Here is a 16887-nt window from a genome sequence, read left to right as displayed (position 1 = left end):
CAGGATTACATCCTAAAGGAGCTTCACTGAAATAACAACACGACACGAAAGCCCTGGTAATAATGAGTAACACTTTGGTGGAGAAACAGTGACATCCAGTGGCCATTAACCAAACCCGAATGGGTAAAAAAGGAGTTGCACTTGTGAGCAGTATTCTAATTTACTTACTCCTTTTATCAAAATAGTTAATAGTGTAATTTAAAAACGTCTCTTAAATTTAAAAGAGCCCCAAATAAGGCTGTTTTTAACGATGATGCAACAATGTTCCACCGCAGACAAGCTGCAGACAAGTCTGTAAAAATCCTGTGGTATTCCCAAAGTGCCTCTGCCTTAACCCTCACTTTACTAGAAATAATTTAAGCCACAAGAAAAAAAAAAAAAAAAAAAGAAAAAAAAAAAAAGGTCACAAAGCTCAAGTTGCAAAAGGATTAAAAGATGTTACCAATCTGTTGTCTGTATGAGAGCACTAGGATTATTGCATCTTAATAGCATTTAGATTCTGGCTAAAGCCTATTAAATATGTATTTTAGTTATGACTAGCTGGCTCCAAGCAGATTGATTTGAGGTACAATCAAATTGTAAGAAAATAACCAAATGTTTTGCATTAACTATTTCATTCATATTGTTCCATACCTGTCTTTTGTTCACAACCTCATTGATATTTGCATGTTACATTTCCTTATCATTTCAATACACTTTCCTAAATCACATCACTTAGGATAAATTTCAAAACAATTTATTAATGAAGAAATCCCTTGCAGTTCTCTCTTCCAGCTAGTGGGGACCAGTAGCTTTAACCCCCCTGTATCCTCCCCCCAGCCAGCACCCATCAGCTCTGCATCCATCCAGGCAGTGCTGGGACACTACAGCACCCAGGGATTTCACTCCTGGTACTTCAGTTTTACAGACGTGCTCTTCTGTGCCAGTTCTAGTGAGGCAAATGCTGAGCCCCACCTCAAGCAAAGCCCCACCTAAGGGAATCTTCGTACAGGGCAGGGGAAACCACCACCTGGAGACCCCCCCCAGCACTTTGCCAAGGTTCCAATTGTTGCAGAGCTGACCAAACCCCCCCCAGCCACACCCAACAACACCCGGTCAGCCTGAGCAACAGGTTTTGAGCACCACCACTGAAATCGTTGTCCTTCAGTTACCAACCCTGCAGAAAGGCAACCAGCAAACAGGCCTAAAGCAAGCTGTGCATCCCCCTCCCCATAGCCTCCATCACCTGACCAGTTAGTGCAACTGCTACTATCCAGCAGAGCTTAATTATTACAAGAACTCAAGAGTACTCCTTAATTAACGCAGGACTGATAAAACCACTCCTTTTACCATAGAGCAAATCAGCAGGGGAAAAAAAATTTCGTCCTGTACCTGCTCTGTACTGAGCAGAAAGCAGGCTGAGGCACCACCAGGAGCTGAATCAGAGTATGGTTGAGGTTGGAGGGAAGCTCCTAAAGTCATCCTGGCCACCAGGCCACCTAAAGCAGGCTGCCCAGAACCCCATCCTGGGGGGGATTGAGGATCTCCTAGGAGAGTCTGGGCAGCCTGCCTAGGGGACTGCATGCAGCTCAGTGCCTCTACTGCAAAAACTGTGGACCAACAAGACAGGATGGGGCCCAGTACAGGGTTATCAGTAAGCAGTGCACCAGCACAGTAACACTGTGCACAGGCAGATGGGTGGCCAAGACTCCCATCTGAAGCTAAGCAGCTGTCAGAACTCAACAGATGGGGACACTGACAGCCCTGATCCTTTCAACCTGGTTGTTTCTGTGTAAGTGCACGCGCACACACACACACACACACACACACACACACACACACACACAACCCCATTTCATGCCCCACCACTAAAGTAAACCACCCAACCCCCCACTCTGCCCCAACACCTGTTGGAGCTTCCTTGACACACCCCACACCCATCCAGTATGGAATAAAAAGCCAGTGAAGTCAGTCAAGCCTGACTTCAGTAACAACTCCCTAGCTCTTGTCATTAAGGGGTTGCATAATTTTACTTACACCAACCAGACAAATGACAGCAGCTTTTCTGCTGAACCAGCAGCAATTCTCACTGCAGTCACTCCTTCCCCACACAAAATGTTCCATATATTTTAGCCAACAGAACTCCACTTCTGTGTGAGCCACCTGGATTAAGTAACAGGGTTTTCACTAAAACATACCAAGCTATTAATTTAGCTTCCCCCCACCCCCAAGCCACACCGAAGCTGAAGTCACTTAATAGAAGTGCCCTGAAATAAACCTGTTCACTTGTCTCAGGACTAGCACAAGTAATTTAAACTCATTTGAAGTTTAAGTCACAGGAAAAAAAAAAAAATTTGGTCTGTGGCTTTCTAAGGCCCCTAACAGAACACAGCATCCTTCCTGGAAATAAGATTTATATTAACACTAGGAAAAAGAAAGAACATAGTATTAGAGCTTAAATTAAGACTTTAATCCAGATCAGTTTCATCCACAAGGTCCTCATTATACATGCAAAGAAGCTTAAACTGCCAAGGAACAAAACTGAAGTAATCATGTCACTTAAATACACCAGCTTTACTAGCTTGAACTGAGACAAACAACTTGTGATGTGCAACAGAAAACTTTATTAGCATTTCAACACACAGCTGTTCAGCAGTTGCTTAGGCTTGCATTAACTTTGCATTTAATTTAAGACATTAAAGAACTACAGTGCAAACACAAGTGCTGTGGGTGATCTTGTTGTCAGGCAAGACGCACAGTAGTTTAACAGCCACCCCTCAGGCGCAGCACAAGATGGAGGGTGGATTCCTTCTGGATGTTGTAGTCGGAGAGGGTGCGTCCATCTTCCAGCTGCTTGCCAGCAAAGATCAGCCTCTGCTGGTCAGGGGGAATGCCTTCCTTGTCCTGGATCTTGGCCTTCACATTCTCAATGGTGTCGCTGGGCTCAACCTCGAGGGTGATGGTCTTGCCAGTCAGGGTCTTCACAAAGATCTGCATCCCACCCCTCAGGCGCAGCACGAGATGCAGGGTTGACTCTTTCTGGATGTTGTAGTCAGAGAGGGTGCGCCCGTCTTCCAGCTGCTTGCCAGCAAAGATCAGCCTCTGCTGATCAGGGGGAATGCCTTCCTTGTCCTGGATCTTGGCCTTCACATTCTCAATGGTGTCACTGGGCTCAACCTCGAGGGTGATGGTTTTGCCAGTCAGGGTCTTCACAAAGATCTGCATACCCCCTCTCAGGCGCAGCACAAGATGGAGGGTGGATTCCTTCTGGATGTTGTAGTCAGACAGGGTGCGCCCATCTTCCAACTGCTTGCCAGCAAAGATCAGCCTCTGCTGGTCAGGGGGAATGCCTTCTTTATCCTGGATCTTGGCTTTCACGTTCTCAATGGTGTCGCTGGGCTCAACCTCGAGGGTGATGGTTTTCCCAGTCAGGGTCTTCACAAAGATCTGCATCCCACCCCTCAGGCGCAGCACAAGATGGAGGGTTGACTCTTTCTGGATGTTGTAGTCGGAGAGGGTGCGTCCATCTTCCAGCTGCTTGCCAGCGAAGATCAGCCTCTGCTGGTCAGGTGGAATGCCTTCCTTGTCCTGGATCTTGGCCTTCACATTCTCAATGGTGTCGCTGGGCTCAACCTCGAGGGTGATGGTCTTGCCAGTCAGGGTCTTCACGAATATCTGCATCCCCCCTCTCAGGCGCAGCACAAGATGGAGGGTTGACTCTTTCTGGATGTTGTAGTCAGACAGGGTGCGCCCATCTTCCAGCTGCTTGCCAGCGAAGATCAGCCTCTGCTGGTCAGGGGGAATGCCTTCCTTGTCCTGGATCTTGGCTTTCACGTTCTCAATGGTGTCGCTGGGCTCAACCTCGAGGGTGATGGTCTTGCCAGTCAGGGTCTTCACAAAGATCTGCATCCCCCCTCTGAGACGGAGGACAAGATGGAGGGTGGATTCCTTCTGGATGTTGTAGTCGGAGAGGGTGCGCCCGTCTTCCAGCTGCTTGCCAGCAAAGATCAGCCTCTGCTGGTCAGGGGGAATGCCTTCCTTGTCCTGGATCTTGGCTTTCACGTTCTCAATGGTGTCACTGGGCTCAACCTCAAGGGTTATGGTCTTGCCAGTCAGGGTCTTCACAAAGATCTGCATTTTGAACTACAAAACATAAAATCCAGTTTTAGTTACTTAAAGCGTAGTATTTAATGATTTCTGACGAAAAAAGGACTATTGGTGCTATTTCACACTACATACATATAAGCTGGGATTTTTACTATGCTTTTTATTAATGTTTCCTACAGCTCTTGACAGTTAAAACCAACTGTCAGCAAGTTAACACTCCTGGACCCCCCTGTTCCAACCGAACCCACCCACCCGCCCCCGGTACTGCGGCAGTGACGCTGCACCGCAGCCTCCCCACAGCTGCCGCGGGCCCTGACGGTGGCGAACTGCGTCAGGAACCTGTGCTGCTGCTGCTGCTGCTCCCCCAGGCAGTGACTCAGCAACCTGCTTCCGGACTAGGCAGCCATAGCCGCCGCCATTTTCTCCCTAAGCCTACCTTCCCCTCATAAGAAAGCCATTTTAGCTTTAATCCCCCCCCTCCCCTCAGGTCTCAGCTACACAGCTCACACTAAGCGGCGACTGCGCAATTCCATCCTCTCCCCATTCCCAACGAAACACCCCACCCGACAAGAACCTAACCCCCACCCGATACCTCTCAGCCCAGAAAAACGCTTCGGTTTACCCCTTCCAAACCCCCCCCCCCCCCCCCCCCCCCCCAAACTCTCCGCCCCAGCCCCGCTAAACTCACGTCTCCGGCCCTGTACGCTGCACGTCTGTCTCTTCTCTGTGGCTCCGCAAAGATAACTGCTGCGTGACGCAGCCCCCTCTATTTATACAGTTCCTGTCACACACGCCCCGCCCCTCAACGCTGACGTATCCATCCTCCTCCCAAAGTAGTCCCAAGGAAAAGACGGATCCCGGGAATGATACTCGCCTCTCTGCTCTCCGATCTCTCCCGGAGGGAAAAGACGCTTTAGATTATTAGTGTGGAAGCTCAGACCCCGAAAAACCTGGACACTTCTGAGGGAGCGGATGGATCTGGGGGTCCGGTGAAGCCGTTGCTGGCCGACCCGGTAAGCTCGGCGCTGATTGGTGCAGCGGACAGAAGAGTGAGCGTTGATTGGTTAAAGCGGAAGGGGGGCGGTGAGGAAAGCTCTGGAAGTTTCGGGAGCTGCTCGGCGCTGATTGGTGCGCGGTGAGGTCAGCGCTGTTGCTAGGGGGAAGCGGCCTGGAGGGGGCAGATTTCGGCGGGGAAGGGGTTATGGCGCAAGGGCGGGGAGGGGGAAGGGGAAGCCCCAGTCTCATCCCTAGGAAAAACCTGGCCGGGAATAGGGGGAAAAGTGCTCCAGAGACAGAGGGGTACCCTTCATGCCAGCTTTTTGTTGACCCGCTGAGCTACCAGCGCCTCTGAGACACCCCTTCCCCCTCCCCACCATGAGGCGCTGATGGCGGAGACTGAAGGGTCCGCAGGGGCTGTGAGGGAAAGGCAGAGCAGAAGTGAGTTAGCAAAGGTGGAAAAAACAAAACCAAAGATCTGGCAAGTCGTTGGTGACTGACTGCTGGTGTGCCAGGCTGAACGTGTCCCTCTTCACCGGCCCGTTTCCTGAGCAGCCCTGTGAACACAGCTCAGCTGACTGATAATTATTTAATGTCAGGTTGCACAGCAAGCCATGAAACGCTGACATCTGAGATTCAAATGGCTGTTTACTTGCCTTTAGAGCAAGAAACCCTGATCGAGTTATTGGGCAACTTCCTCCTGTGAACTGATGTGGAAGTTTTGTGTTAATTAAGCTTCATTGTACCTTTTGCCTTGGATTTTAAGTCATATCTGGAGTGCATAGAATCCAGAAATGTGTTTCTGTGGTGGTGTTTTTATCTGCTACAAGTTCCAAGCCAGATACAGTTGCTGTTAAATCCTCCACTCATGGAACCCAAGCACACGTGGATGGCTGGATTCAGCTTTTCCCTATTTCTATTTCCTACCACATCTCCCCCTTAAAAAAAGCCAAGCAAACAAATAAATAACCCAAACAAACAAAACCACACCAAAATGCCCCAACAACAACAAAACCCTTCTGCTTTCCTTTCTCCTAACAAGGTTTGTGTCTGGTAGCACCTCCTGGTTTTTACAGTAGAAAGGAAATGAATCATCCCAACAACAATTCACAACAGGAAGACTGGAAAGTTCAGCAACAGCTCCATGGCAAAACCCAACCTTGGAAAAGTTACTCAGCTACAAAAATTTAGGACAAAAAGCAGATTTAGGCAATATCACATTTGTCTTCTTTATGCTGCCAGCATTGCTCAGTGTTTCCAACAGGCTCCTTTTGTTTGCACAGTGCCAGGGTGACTAAAGTTTGCTCCAAGGTCTGTCTGTGCTGTGTATCCCAGGCCCTGCTCCAGGATGTGTCCCCCCAGCCCAGGACTTTATGGAATCCTGAGAGAAAGGCCATAAGTAATTAATATTTACAAATGTGAAAGGCCACATCTGTTAAACTGCAACTTTAACCACAGGCTAATCTGAAGACTGGCCTGTGCTTGAGCACATCAGACTTGTATTAAGGATTTTAGGGTGTGTGTCTTTGGTTTTTAAGGTTCCTGTAGATGAAGAAGAAAATTCTGATTTTTTTTTTTCCTTTCTATGTAAACCAGAAAACACAGGAGCACCCCCCCCCCCTTGTTTTTTCTAAGTGTGACTAAATTCTGTGACTAATTTGCTACAGTTGCTCCATTTCTGTTGAAGTATTCAAATCAGCAGATCAGAATTAAGTCCTAACAAAATAGGTCCATGATGAGTAGCTCTTTAAATACCTTGTTAATGGCTCCTGAAAAATTCATCCTTCAGGGAAATGAAGCAAGCCAGGCAGCAACATGCTGACACACCATGCAGACTCTATTTTGAAAACAATCAGGGATTAAATTAATCAATTCCATGCAAAAAGATTCATTATTTCCCTCATCCCTCTGCCAAAAGTGATAAGCAAGAGTTAAGCTTTGTGTACACAACTCCAGGGCCCAGCAGAACTGAACTGACCTCCACAGCCTCTGGCAAAGCCCTCTACACAGGCCACTATTGGCATTTTGCAGCCTCCACTGATTGGATTAATTTAATTCTTCTATCTATTAATCTGGGATAGTCATCTACATGCCTGTAGAGAACACACCTCTTTGGGTTTTGGGGGGTGGGCTGAATACAGAGAGCTTCTTAAATTCCTCTTTTCTTGTCTCATGGCTTCTTCTGCTTGCCCTGAATGTTACACACTTCATATATACATAGATTCTTTGTGCTATTTCAGTGATAATTATTATCAGCCTGAAATGTACTTCTTTTTAAAGTCAGATTCTGCCCCATTTTCACACATTATGTGTAGGAACAATCTCCTGAGATGGAGGTGATGACCTTGTGTCTCCACTTCCTGAATTTCAGCTTCACCTCAGAATTTCTTTAGAAATTATTTTACTACCTTGATTTTGATAAAGACAAATAAAATCTGTTTATTCTTAAATGGTGTGGTAATTGTTGTGGTTGTATAAAATGTGTGTACTTAACATACATGCCACTCTTCCTCCAGCAGCTCTTGATAAGAATCATCAAGCAGCTGACTGTGAACTGTATATAAATAAATGCAAAGCTGAAAAAAGAGAAATCTGTATATTGTGACTGACCTGACTGCACAGGTGGCTCCTGCTTTTGCCAGGGCACAGGGCCTGCAGCTGGGAACACTTATTTCTTTCCAAGTGGTTTCAAAAGTAGGTCATTGGACAGTAGTACAGAGCAACCTACTTTCAGAAGAGAAGAATCTGGGGTCAAGGAAATGTTTACAACGGATCTGTACATTCTGGAAGACAAGCTGGGTCTGTTTTTGTATGTACACTTATGTCCTAGCAACAGTGTACAATTTCTGCATGAGCAATGTCAAATGAAGCAATCTGTTTATCTTTAGTTACAAAACTTGGGCCAGCCAGACAGTCAGGAGATTTAAGAATGTGTAGTAAGCTCAGGGCAGTTCCCTTCTTCAAATAAAAATAGGGCTACTTGCCATAGGGAAAAAACAATGTATATTCCTATTTACTCATCCCTACCTCAGGTCTCTCTCACTGGGAATGACACAGGATAATTATATTTACTTATTTACATTTGTGGAGATAAATATTTGCACCCCCAAACCTTTAACACTCATTAAGGACTAGATATTGCTGAAGTTCCAGTCACAAGACAAACAGCTGCGGCATGTCACTGCTTGTCTTTGTGCTGACAAGCTCAAGGGTTACAAAAACAAGGAATCACAATTCAAAGTACTGTGAGACTGACTGTAATAGAATGAGATTACCAAAGAAAGACAACTATCTGAATTCTGTTTTTCAAATCCTGTGCTAAAAATAACTTAAACAAACAAAGTTTTTCATAAACTATCAAATTCAGGAGCTGGAAGCTTAAGAAAAATAGATATCCAGACTGGCAATAAAAAAGGGAAATGAACAATACTCATCTGTCTCCTGTTTGTTTAAAGCTTAGCCTGACTTTGCAGGACACACAGGATACATCTTTAAGATGTCTGCTGCCACAATAAACAGGCTCGGGCTTGTCTTTCTCTCTAGGTCTCAATGACCCAGAGGAACATGTGGCAGGCAATTCACTGAGCTTCTGATGCAAGGAGACTCCTAAAGGGCATTTTATAAAGCCACCATCAGCCTAAAATCACAGGTTTGTGTCTGCACGCTATGTGAGTGAAAGCAACAATTAATACTTTTAATACAATTAATACTAGGTCTATTCTAACAATTACTTGCTGCATCTTTTCAGTCTGCCTCCTGCCTGGGAGTCTGCTGGATCTGATCCAAGCTGCACTGCAGTGGAGGAGCTCTCTTTGTTCATGTTCCCTCTGCTGTGTCTGAGACCATTTAGCATGTGGTTTCTGGGCTTTTGCAGCAGGACAGCAAAGAAGCACCTTGAAAAAGAGAAAGAAGACATAAGCCCTACAAGACAGTTAATCATTATTAATATGTTTCAACAGAAGCTCTCTTAGCACAGTGAACAAAAACAAACACTGTCAGGAACATTCTGAACAGCCTCTGCCCACTGCCCCAGAGGTGATACTCCCTCTGGTTTGTTTTCAGATCCAGCCTGGATCCCTTGATGGTGAGGAGAATGTCCAGAATGCTTCCCCTTCCATAACACTAACACTAAAATCCAAGCACTGACCTTTTTCTCCCCAGCACAAACTCTGCAGGGTTAACTACCTCAATTCTTTTAAGTGTGGTGTTAGCTATTAAGCTTCATCTACCTCCCTGCTTGTTGGATGAAAAGCATCCTCTGTTCCAACTTAACCCACAAACAAGAAGCTGGTTTTAGAGCTGCTTTTGCAACAAAAATGCTCCTACAGAATATCAGTGTGGGCTGCAAGCCAGGTCTGCAGAGCTGAGTCACTGTTATACAAGCAGAGCTGAGATGGAACAGCAAAACACCTTTGTACTTTAACATTAAAACACATCAGCTGTTGAACTTTGGGTATCACATGACACCTAAAGAGAACAAACAGTGATTTAATGGACTTTTCCTCTTGCCATCCCACTTCTGAATAATTCTTCCCTCCTCCATTTTGTTTCTGAAACTTAAGAGCAAAAACATTCCTCATCAGGCTCTTGGCTTCCACTGAAGTTTGGCAAAGGATGCATCAGGTTTGGAAATCATAAAGCAGTGAAAGCTGTTAACTCTTTGGGCACTGGGAAACTCTCACCCCCTGGTGAGGTAAGCACTGAGATGCAGGGCCTGCCAGCAGAGCACCAGTGACATTCATCATCAGCCAGAGACCATAAAGCACTGGAACTGATTATTTATGTGAGACCCAGGTTTGAGGGTCAAAGAGTCCTTTTTTAATAATACAGGAAACATGAAAAAGGAAGAATTTCTTTGTTATAGCCTGCTGAAACAGAATTGCATTTTGTTCTTCCAGTTTTGTCTTCCAGTTTTTTATCCTGAGAAGTCATAGGGGAACAGAATTTAGCTTCTGGAAACACTTTCTTCATTTAAAATACGCTGAATTAATTCTGGAGGGGTGCAGAGAGTGACAGATGTGCAGGTATTACATGGGCTGTGTAGTCACATGATGGTTTTCTTGCTGGAACTGCTTATTGAGAATGTGCTACTGCTTGTGTCTCCTAGCAGAGAGGGCATTTGTGTGATCACTGACAAGCTCCTAAAATACATTCAGGCTTTCAGTTTAGTGCAGTAACTGTTTTTAGAAAAGTACAGACCATGTAGGCTGAAACCTTCAACTGCTGCTGAATGTAACCCTTGCCAAGGCAAATGAATCCTTGCTGCAGACTGCACAGGCTCAGTCTCACGTTGTCATCTCCAGTTTCACCTTAGTGACTTTTCTTCCCAAAATGTAAGGTGAGTAACAAGAAATCTTGTGTGATTAAAGTTGTGGGAGTGGCTCAGATCAGGAGCTACACCCGAACACGCTGGCAAGGGCCACGATTTGTCACAAGTGGTGCCTTAAAATGGTTCCATGAGTAACCAGTACCAAGGCTTACATGAGGAATAACAGGAAATTGTAACTACATGCCCTTCCCTGTCATCAGAGGAGAGAAGCACTGAGCCACAGGATTGTTATGCAGGTCCTGGTATGTGCCATCTCAGGAGGCAGCCCTACAACACTGCAGTCACATGTTTTTAAAGCTGTTTTCCACTGACAGCTCTTTCATCAGTGTCCAGTTTTGTTGCTGTATTCCTGGCCGGGATGTGACCCTTTGGTGCCTCTTCCACCTCACAACAGACTGTCAGCTCACTTATTCACATCTTTCCCTGTTCTTCTTGAGAAGAACAAAGGCATTGAGTCCAGATTCTTGTTTATAACTCAAACCAAACTAAATCTACAGTGCTATAACACTGGACACAAAGATTCATCCTTGGAGTGCTTTTTTTGGTCCCGTCACCCAAACATATTTGGGCATCTACTTTTGTACTTCTCCCCTGCATTGAACAGTTTTCCTTGTGAAATTGCTTTGTTGTTTAGATATTCAAGAATGACCTTTTCAAAGATATTTACCACCAGAGAGGTGCTTTCACATTTTCCAGCTTATTTTTGAAACAGGTATTATCTTGACTGTTTTAAGACTGAGGCGGTGGAAATTTGTGGAAAGTTGTCTAGGGGCAATTCAGTTACAATCCATTTCTCTGTCAGGCAGCTGTAAAGATTCCAAACCTCTGGGGAAGCCTAAACACCCTCCCAGAGGAGCACCACAGAACCCCAGAACCGTGCTGGAAGGGACCTCAGGCATCACCCACGAGCAGGGACACCTTCCACCAGACCAAATGGTTCCAAGCCCCATCCAAACCCGGCCTTGAGCTTTTCCAGGGAGATGGCATCCACCTTGAACACCTCTGTTAATAATAAACGTAAAAAACGGGCGGCACCGAACCGAACCGAACCCCCCCTCCTTCTCCCCCCTCATCCCGGGGCCGCCTTCCCGCCCGACTGCGCTGCCCTGCAGCGCCCCCTACCGGCGGGTTAACACACGCGCAACAGCGCCCCCTGCCGGCGGCGGCGCAGCGCATGGGGCGAGCCACGGCGGGCAGCGCGCGGCGGTCCCGGAGGGGCAGCGCGGCCACTGCTGCCTCGGCGGGCGGGAACCGGAGGGGCCGAGGGAAAGCAGCGGGGGAACCCTCGGCTGGGTCGAGGACGCAGACACAACCCTCAGGTTCTGGAGCCTTCGATCTCGGGGCGCAGAGTGGGCGCTGGGCCGCTTTCCAGGAGAGGCACCGGCTGAGCAGCGAGGAGGCGGCGCGGGTGCTGCTGGACGCTTAGTGAGTAACGGGACCGGACCGGCTCTTCCCGCAGCTTCCCCGCTAAATGATCGTCCTCTTGGCAGCGTTTGCACAGCAGGCATCACGGGTGTCTGGAGAGCCGCAGGGAAAGGGGTAGGAGGGGAGGGGGTGGCTCCCCCGGTTTTTTTATGCTAAAGCTTCCTGTGGTTTCGGGCTCTCCCGTTAAAAGTGCCCCTGGGGGCTCCGTGCGGGGTCTGTGAAGCTCGGTTGATGGATCTCCTCCCATCTTCTGTGCTCCTTTTTTTTCCAGAGCACAGCACAGCATCCCTGGGCTGTCATCAGTACTGTCATCAGTACTGTCCTGGGGAACCGAAATCTGAAGGAAAAGGTTTTTCCTTTGCTTTTGGCGTTTGACCGAGCGTGGAGGTTCTTGCCCAGTTGCTATGGAGGTGTCTGAGGGGAGAGGGAGAAGCACAAGCTCTGAAATTCCTTAATGGTGAAGTTCCTCTGCAATTACACTACAAAATAAAATGCATATCAAATATTGCCGAGAATCCGATTCTGGTTTTCCAGAATGCAGGAACATTGGTAGTGCTGGATTAGTTGTGGGAAAATTCAGTTCCCAGTTCCAAGAGGTTTTGTTCTTGTGAGAATTCCACTCCTGTCTCTGCCCTGTTGTGCTCAGATCCTGCTGCAGCCCGGGTCAGCACTTCCACCTGGGCTGTGTCAGGGGAGATGTTCTGTGTTGTGTGCAGAATGTACTTTACTTGAACTGTTGCTCTTCTTTCCTTTTCATGATTTTAATTAAACCAGAAAAGCAACTGCTGCAGAAGACAAAAGCCATTCCCTACCTTGCTCTGGCACATTTTATGAAAATACATTTGAATGGATGCATTTTCTGGTGTTTGCAGTCACTCAAAGCAGAATGGAATAATTCTTGGGGGAAAAAAATCTGATCACAAAACCTTTCTGTTGTTTCTCTTGCAGTGAGTACAGAGGTCTGGTCAAACACTCAGGAGGCTGTCACTGTGGAGCTGTTCGCTTTGAGGTCTGGGCTTCAGCAGATCTCCATGTTTTTAACTGCAAGTGAGTTGTATTTTGTGTTTTTTTTGTTCCCTGTTCTCATAGATGAATTAATATTTATTGCTATGTCTTCCAGTCAATACCTAAAAGCTCAAAGATGATACAACTGCTGCTTCTTTGGGCAGGGCTTCATGTCTCACATCCATGCTCATGCCAAACATGTCAGGAGACATCTAATGAGTACAGGTGCTCACCATCTGCTTTGTCTTTCCTCTAAGTGCACTGTGCTCAAAAGCCCATCAATCCTTTTTTAACTTGGTCTTCACAAGAGAAGATTATGACCACATGAGCTTCAAATTATAACACTGTCTGTTTCCAATAATGATGCACCCTTTGCCTGCAGCTCGTTTGCTTCTAGCTCAGGGGTAAATTTCTGAACCTTTCTTTATTGTTTGCAAGGTACTTAAACATTGTCAAAACTGCAGAGTCTGTTCTGAAAGATAAAATGGATTTCTCAGGCTACAGTTGGTCTGTGCTCTGTCTGTACATGTGAAGAAAAAATGGCATTTAATGTTTGGTGTAGAATACCTCATTGGTGTAACTGTGTAGTAGGGTCAGTCTCTTCCATAGGTGTAGGCAGACACTGCTGACACCACAAGTCCACATGTGCTGCCCACCTCTGCAATGCCAGCAGCCATTTTAGCTGCCAGTGGAATTTCTGTTAAGAGGTCCATGCTAGATCTGCTGGCTGTACTACAGCTTGGCTGCTGCTTTTAAAAAGCTCTGCTTTTTCTTTTACAGTTGCAGCATTTGCACAAAGAAACAGAACAGACACTTCATTGTCCCAGCATCACGTTTCAAGCTGCTGAAGGTAAGAGTGTAAGAGTGGAGTAAGCATTGCCACAAACATGAGCAGTATTATTCTCAAAGATGGAAGTGGCAGCCAGTTTTCTGTCCTAAGTTTGCTTATAGCTGGATGGGGGAAATGGCTGAATTTAATACCATTTGGTGAAGGTGTTAGTTCATAGTATTTAGAGAGTTCTTGCAGTTCTCAGGCTTGACTGGGATGGAGACACATAGGTACTTGCATAGGGGTTCAAAACTGAGCATGAATGCAGAAATCTGAATTTCAATGACATATCTTAAATTTTACATTTCTTGTCTACTGACCCAAAGAAAGTAATTCATATATCTGTTCATGTGGAAAACTTACATTGTTTTTACATTTGCTTAGGGTGCTGATAATTTGACAACATACACCTTCAACACACACAGTGCTCAGCACACGTTCTGCAAGACCTGTGGTGTTCAGAGCTTTTATACTCCTCGTTCAAATCCAGATGGTTATGGTAGGTAGAAAGAGTAAACTGTGCTAAACCAAAGCTAATCACCAAAAAAAACCTTGGATAAAGACTCCATTGACTACTAACATGACAGCAGTGAGCAGCATGTGTCTTAAGAGTTTGTTCCTAAGGTGCTAAACATCTGGAACTGCAGCCTCAACCTCCAGTTCCTCCATAAGAAACAGTCAGACCTGTGACACGTGAGCTTCTGGCCACAACAGGTTTCTCATGCAGCTCCTCAGCCTTACAGGAATGCTGGATGGAGCATTTACCATTCCCTGAGATGCCCCATCCACAGGAAACGTGGAGATTCTTGCTGGATCCCACAAGAACAAGCTAAAGATAACATAAGATTGGGTGCAACTACACAGCTTTATTGAACACACAGAACTTGCAGGCATTAAAGCTAATCCTCAAAAAGGTCTCAAGCTGTTTCTTCTCAAGGCCTTCAGCCTGTCTGAGACAAATGCATAACTCATCCTGCTCATGACAGCATCTCCTACACTTCAGCTATGACAAGCAGGTTTCAATGTACTCTCTCTTTCTCCAGGAATAGCTCCCCATTGTCTGGATGATGGCACTGTGCAGACTGTTGTCACAGAGGACATCAATGGCAAAGAATGGGAGAAGGCAATGAAGGAACACAAGACCATCAGAGACATGTCAAAGCTGTGACACACCTTTCCAGCAGCTGAACTGGGAACACTGCCATGGAACTGTTATCTAGGATTTCCTGGGAGGGGGCTGGCAAAGTTAATCTCTACATAATGGTTACTAGTTCTCTGTTTCTTAAATAAATCTTCCTATGCTGCCTGTCTCATTCATTTCTGACTTTCAGTTTTCAAATTATCTCTGTTCTATAAATGGCCCCAAGGGCTGCTACTCTGGTATCTTGACCTTTGCTGTGCTAAAGTTGAAATCACAACAAAGTACAAAAAATAATCTAATCTTTTCTTGTATAGATATCTGTGTAGGATTGATGGTTGGACTTGATGATCTTGAAGGTTCTTTCCAACTATGGTGACTCTGTGATTTCCTGTGTTTCAAGTCTGGTTTACAATAATCTCCTATTAAGAAAAACTCTTGCTCAGGACATAGTACTAACTTACACTGGTTTTTCTCCATTGAGAAAATTTTCTTCAATTAATTGACCATGACTTTAAGGTTAAAGAGGATCTGAAAGAGCTTAGTGGGCTCCAGTTCAATAAGGACACAGGTGATGAGCTCTGTGCAAGAGAGGGGCCACTGAAATTATTCCTTTGCTTAAGCCTGGACTTACTCGTGGTTTTAAGCCTGAGCAGGCAGATGCTTAGGCACTGGCTCATGGCCAGGGAGCAGAGTTCACAACTGTCAGCCCTCTTCCAGCAATGGGCAGGTACTTCAGTGCAACCAGGAAATTGTTTGTTGTCTTAAGGGGAGGATGTGCTCACAGCAACAGATCAGGATCTGGCAGTTTGAGCTCTGACCTTGACTATGGTTTGCTGTGCAGGTGCAGGCAAGATCCTTCCTGTAGAGGTGAGCTGACATGAATAAGTGCAAAGCCTACAGAAATGTTGGGGGTTGCTGACTTTGCTCCACCATCACCTCACAGAAAACCATATCACTAATAGGCTAAAAAATGAAACTACTGAAAGCTGCTTCACTTTCCTTTTAGCAAAAAGGGAGAGGTTCTGTAACTCTTGCACTTCTCTTTTATAAAAATGGAACAGTTTTTGAAACACCTCTTGTAATTTTTATCTCTGCACGTGTTCTATAAAAGACCTGGGTGTGGATCTCTTGCACCTTGCTTTAACACCCTATTGACTCTCATGAGTTGATCTTGAGGCCAATGTTCTGAAGCACAAAGAAATGCTCATGTTTCATGAGGGACACTGAAGGTGGAGCCTGCAACACAGTGTGCATGAAAGCAGCAGCAGTAGCAGCAAAGATCAGTGGAATTAGAGAAAACTGTTTGACTTCTGATGTTTTATTCATAAGCTTTGGCTTTTTACAGTTCTGACTGAATAAGATAGGCCCTGTGGTTTTGGTTTTATCTGTGGAGATAGAATGATCTTTGAAAAGTCATTCCTCATACTAGATTCTCCAAAAGCACCAAGAAATAGCTTCCAGGCAGTCCTTGCAGCTCTGTCCTCTTGAGAACAAACAGTCATATCTTCTCTGATGCAGAATACTCCTGCATTTGATTCCCAATTAGGTTAATCCAAATTTCTTAACCTAGTTAAGTTTCTACAGTGACTCTGTTCATCTGAGTGTATCAGGCAACAAGATGCTAAGAAGGAAATTTACCCAGCCTGGTTTTTGTGGTCTGAAGGAATGTTACATGAAGAGAATCCTGTCCTCTTGAACACGGAACAGGTGAGTTTTCTTCAGTCCTGGGCCTGGCGTGGTCCTTTATTTGCTCAGTTGTTTAGTCCTGCAATGTGTCTCTGGGAGCAGGTGGAGTGAGTTGATCACCATGTAACGTGAGAGGAGCAGATAGAGGCGGCGGAACCAGAGGAGCTGACTGCGATGGCACCTCATGGCTCTCTGGAAAGAGAAACAGCTTAGAAAACATCACAAGAACCTCCCAGCACTGATGTGGGGGCAGTTCCCAGGCCTCCTGTGAGGTTCACTGCCAATTTACAGGACAGCCTGTTTTCAGTGAGGATGGAAGAGGAATGGGAGGTAGCAGGCTGCCTACTCTACAAGCGAAGGGCAGGGAGAGGCTCGTCTGGCCCTGCATGG

The 16887-nt window shown here is 46.0% G+C and overlaps 3 protein-coding genes across 9 annotated transcripts in view; 1 reads left to right on the top strand and 2 right to left on the bottom strand.

The window, feature by feature from the left end:
- Positions 1–2580: 2580 nt before the first annotated feature.
- On the bottom strand, positions 2581–5093 carry UBC (ubiquitin C). 2 transcript variants are annotated; one of them, XM_030462510.1, is made up of 2 exons: positions 4961–5093; positions 2581–4122 (listed from the first exon to the last, which is right to left on the bottom strand). In XM_030462510.1, exon 2 carries the CDS (start codon positions 4114–4116, stop codon positions 2743–2745), a length of 1374 nt encoding a protein of 457 aa, XP_030318370.1. In that variant the 5' UTR covers positions 4117–4122; positions 4961–5093; the 3' UTR covers positions 2581–2742. The 2 variants fall into 2 exon arrangements, with proteins under 2 accessions (XP_030318370.1, XP_008493311.2); XM_008495089.2 differs by having other exon boundaries at positions 4775–5064.
- Positions 5033–16887, bottom strand: part of PIGL (phosphatidylinositol glycan anchor biosynthesis class L) — a 65540-nt gene continuing 53685 nt past the window's right edge. The window contains exons 7-9 of one of the 6 annotated variants that reach the window (XM_030462512.1): positions 8814–8975; positions 6838–6919; positions 5033–5111 (exon numbers count right to left, since the gene is read on the bottom strand). In XM_030462512.1, coding sequence (XP_030318372.1) covers positions 6842–6919; positions 8814–8975 — 240 coding nt within the window. In that variant the 3' untranslated portion in view covers positions 5033–5111; positions 6838–6841. Of the gene's footprint in view, positions 5112–5188; positions 5500–6836; positions 6920–7692; positions 7810–8813; positions 8976–14485; positions 16690–16887 lie in introns of those variants that run through there. The other 5 variants (XM_030462511.1, XR_003988368.1, XR_003988367.1 and 2 more) reach the window with 5 other exon arrangements.
- Positions 11586–14985, top strand: CENPV (centromere protein V). Its single transcript, XM_030462514.1, has 5 exons — positions 11586–11836; positions 12785–12883; positions 13622–13691; positions 14055–14169; positions 14714–14985. Exons 1-5 carry the CDS (start codon positions 11586–11588, stop codon positions 14836–14838), a joined length of 660 nt encoding a protein of 219 aa, XP_030318374.1. The 3' UTR covers positions 14839–14985.

Source organism: Calypte anna, chromosome 19, assembly GCF_003957555.1.
Source record: "Calypte anna isolate BGI_N300 chromosome 19, bCalAnn1_v1.p, whole genome shotgun sequence".
Classification (NCBI taxonomy): Eukaryota; Metazoa; Chordata; class Aves; order Apodiformes; family Trochilidae; genus Calypte; species Calypte anna.
Note: the sequence above shows the minus strand (reverse complement) of the source record. Positions and strands in the feature narration are given on the sequence as shown.

Excerpts from the sequence above, each read along its gene's own strand:
- UBC (XM_030462510.1), bottom strand. The coding sequence starts at position 4,116 with ATGCAGATCTTTGTGAAGACCCTGACTGGCAAGACCATAACCCTTGAG.
- CENPV (XM_030462514.1), top strand. The coding sequence starts at position 11,586 with ATGGGGCGAGCCACGGCGGGCAGCGCGCGGCGGTCCCGGAGGGGCAGC. Across the intron at positions 11,837-12,784 it reads CGGGTGCTGCTGGACGCTTA|TGAGTACAGAGGTCTGGTCA; the intron begins GTGAGTAACGGG and ends TTTCTCTTGCAG. Across the intron at positions 14,170-14,713 it reads TTCAAATCCAGATGGTTATG|GAATAGCTCCCCATTGTCTG; the intron begins GTAGGTAGAAAG and ends CTCTTTCTCCAG.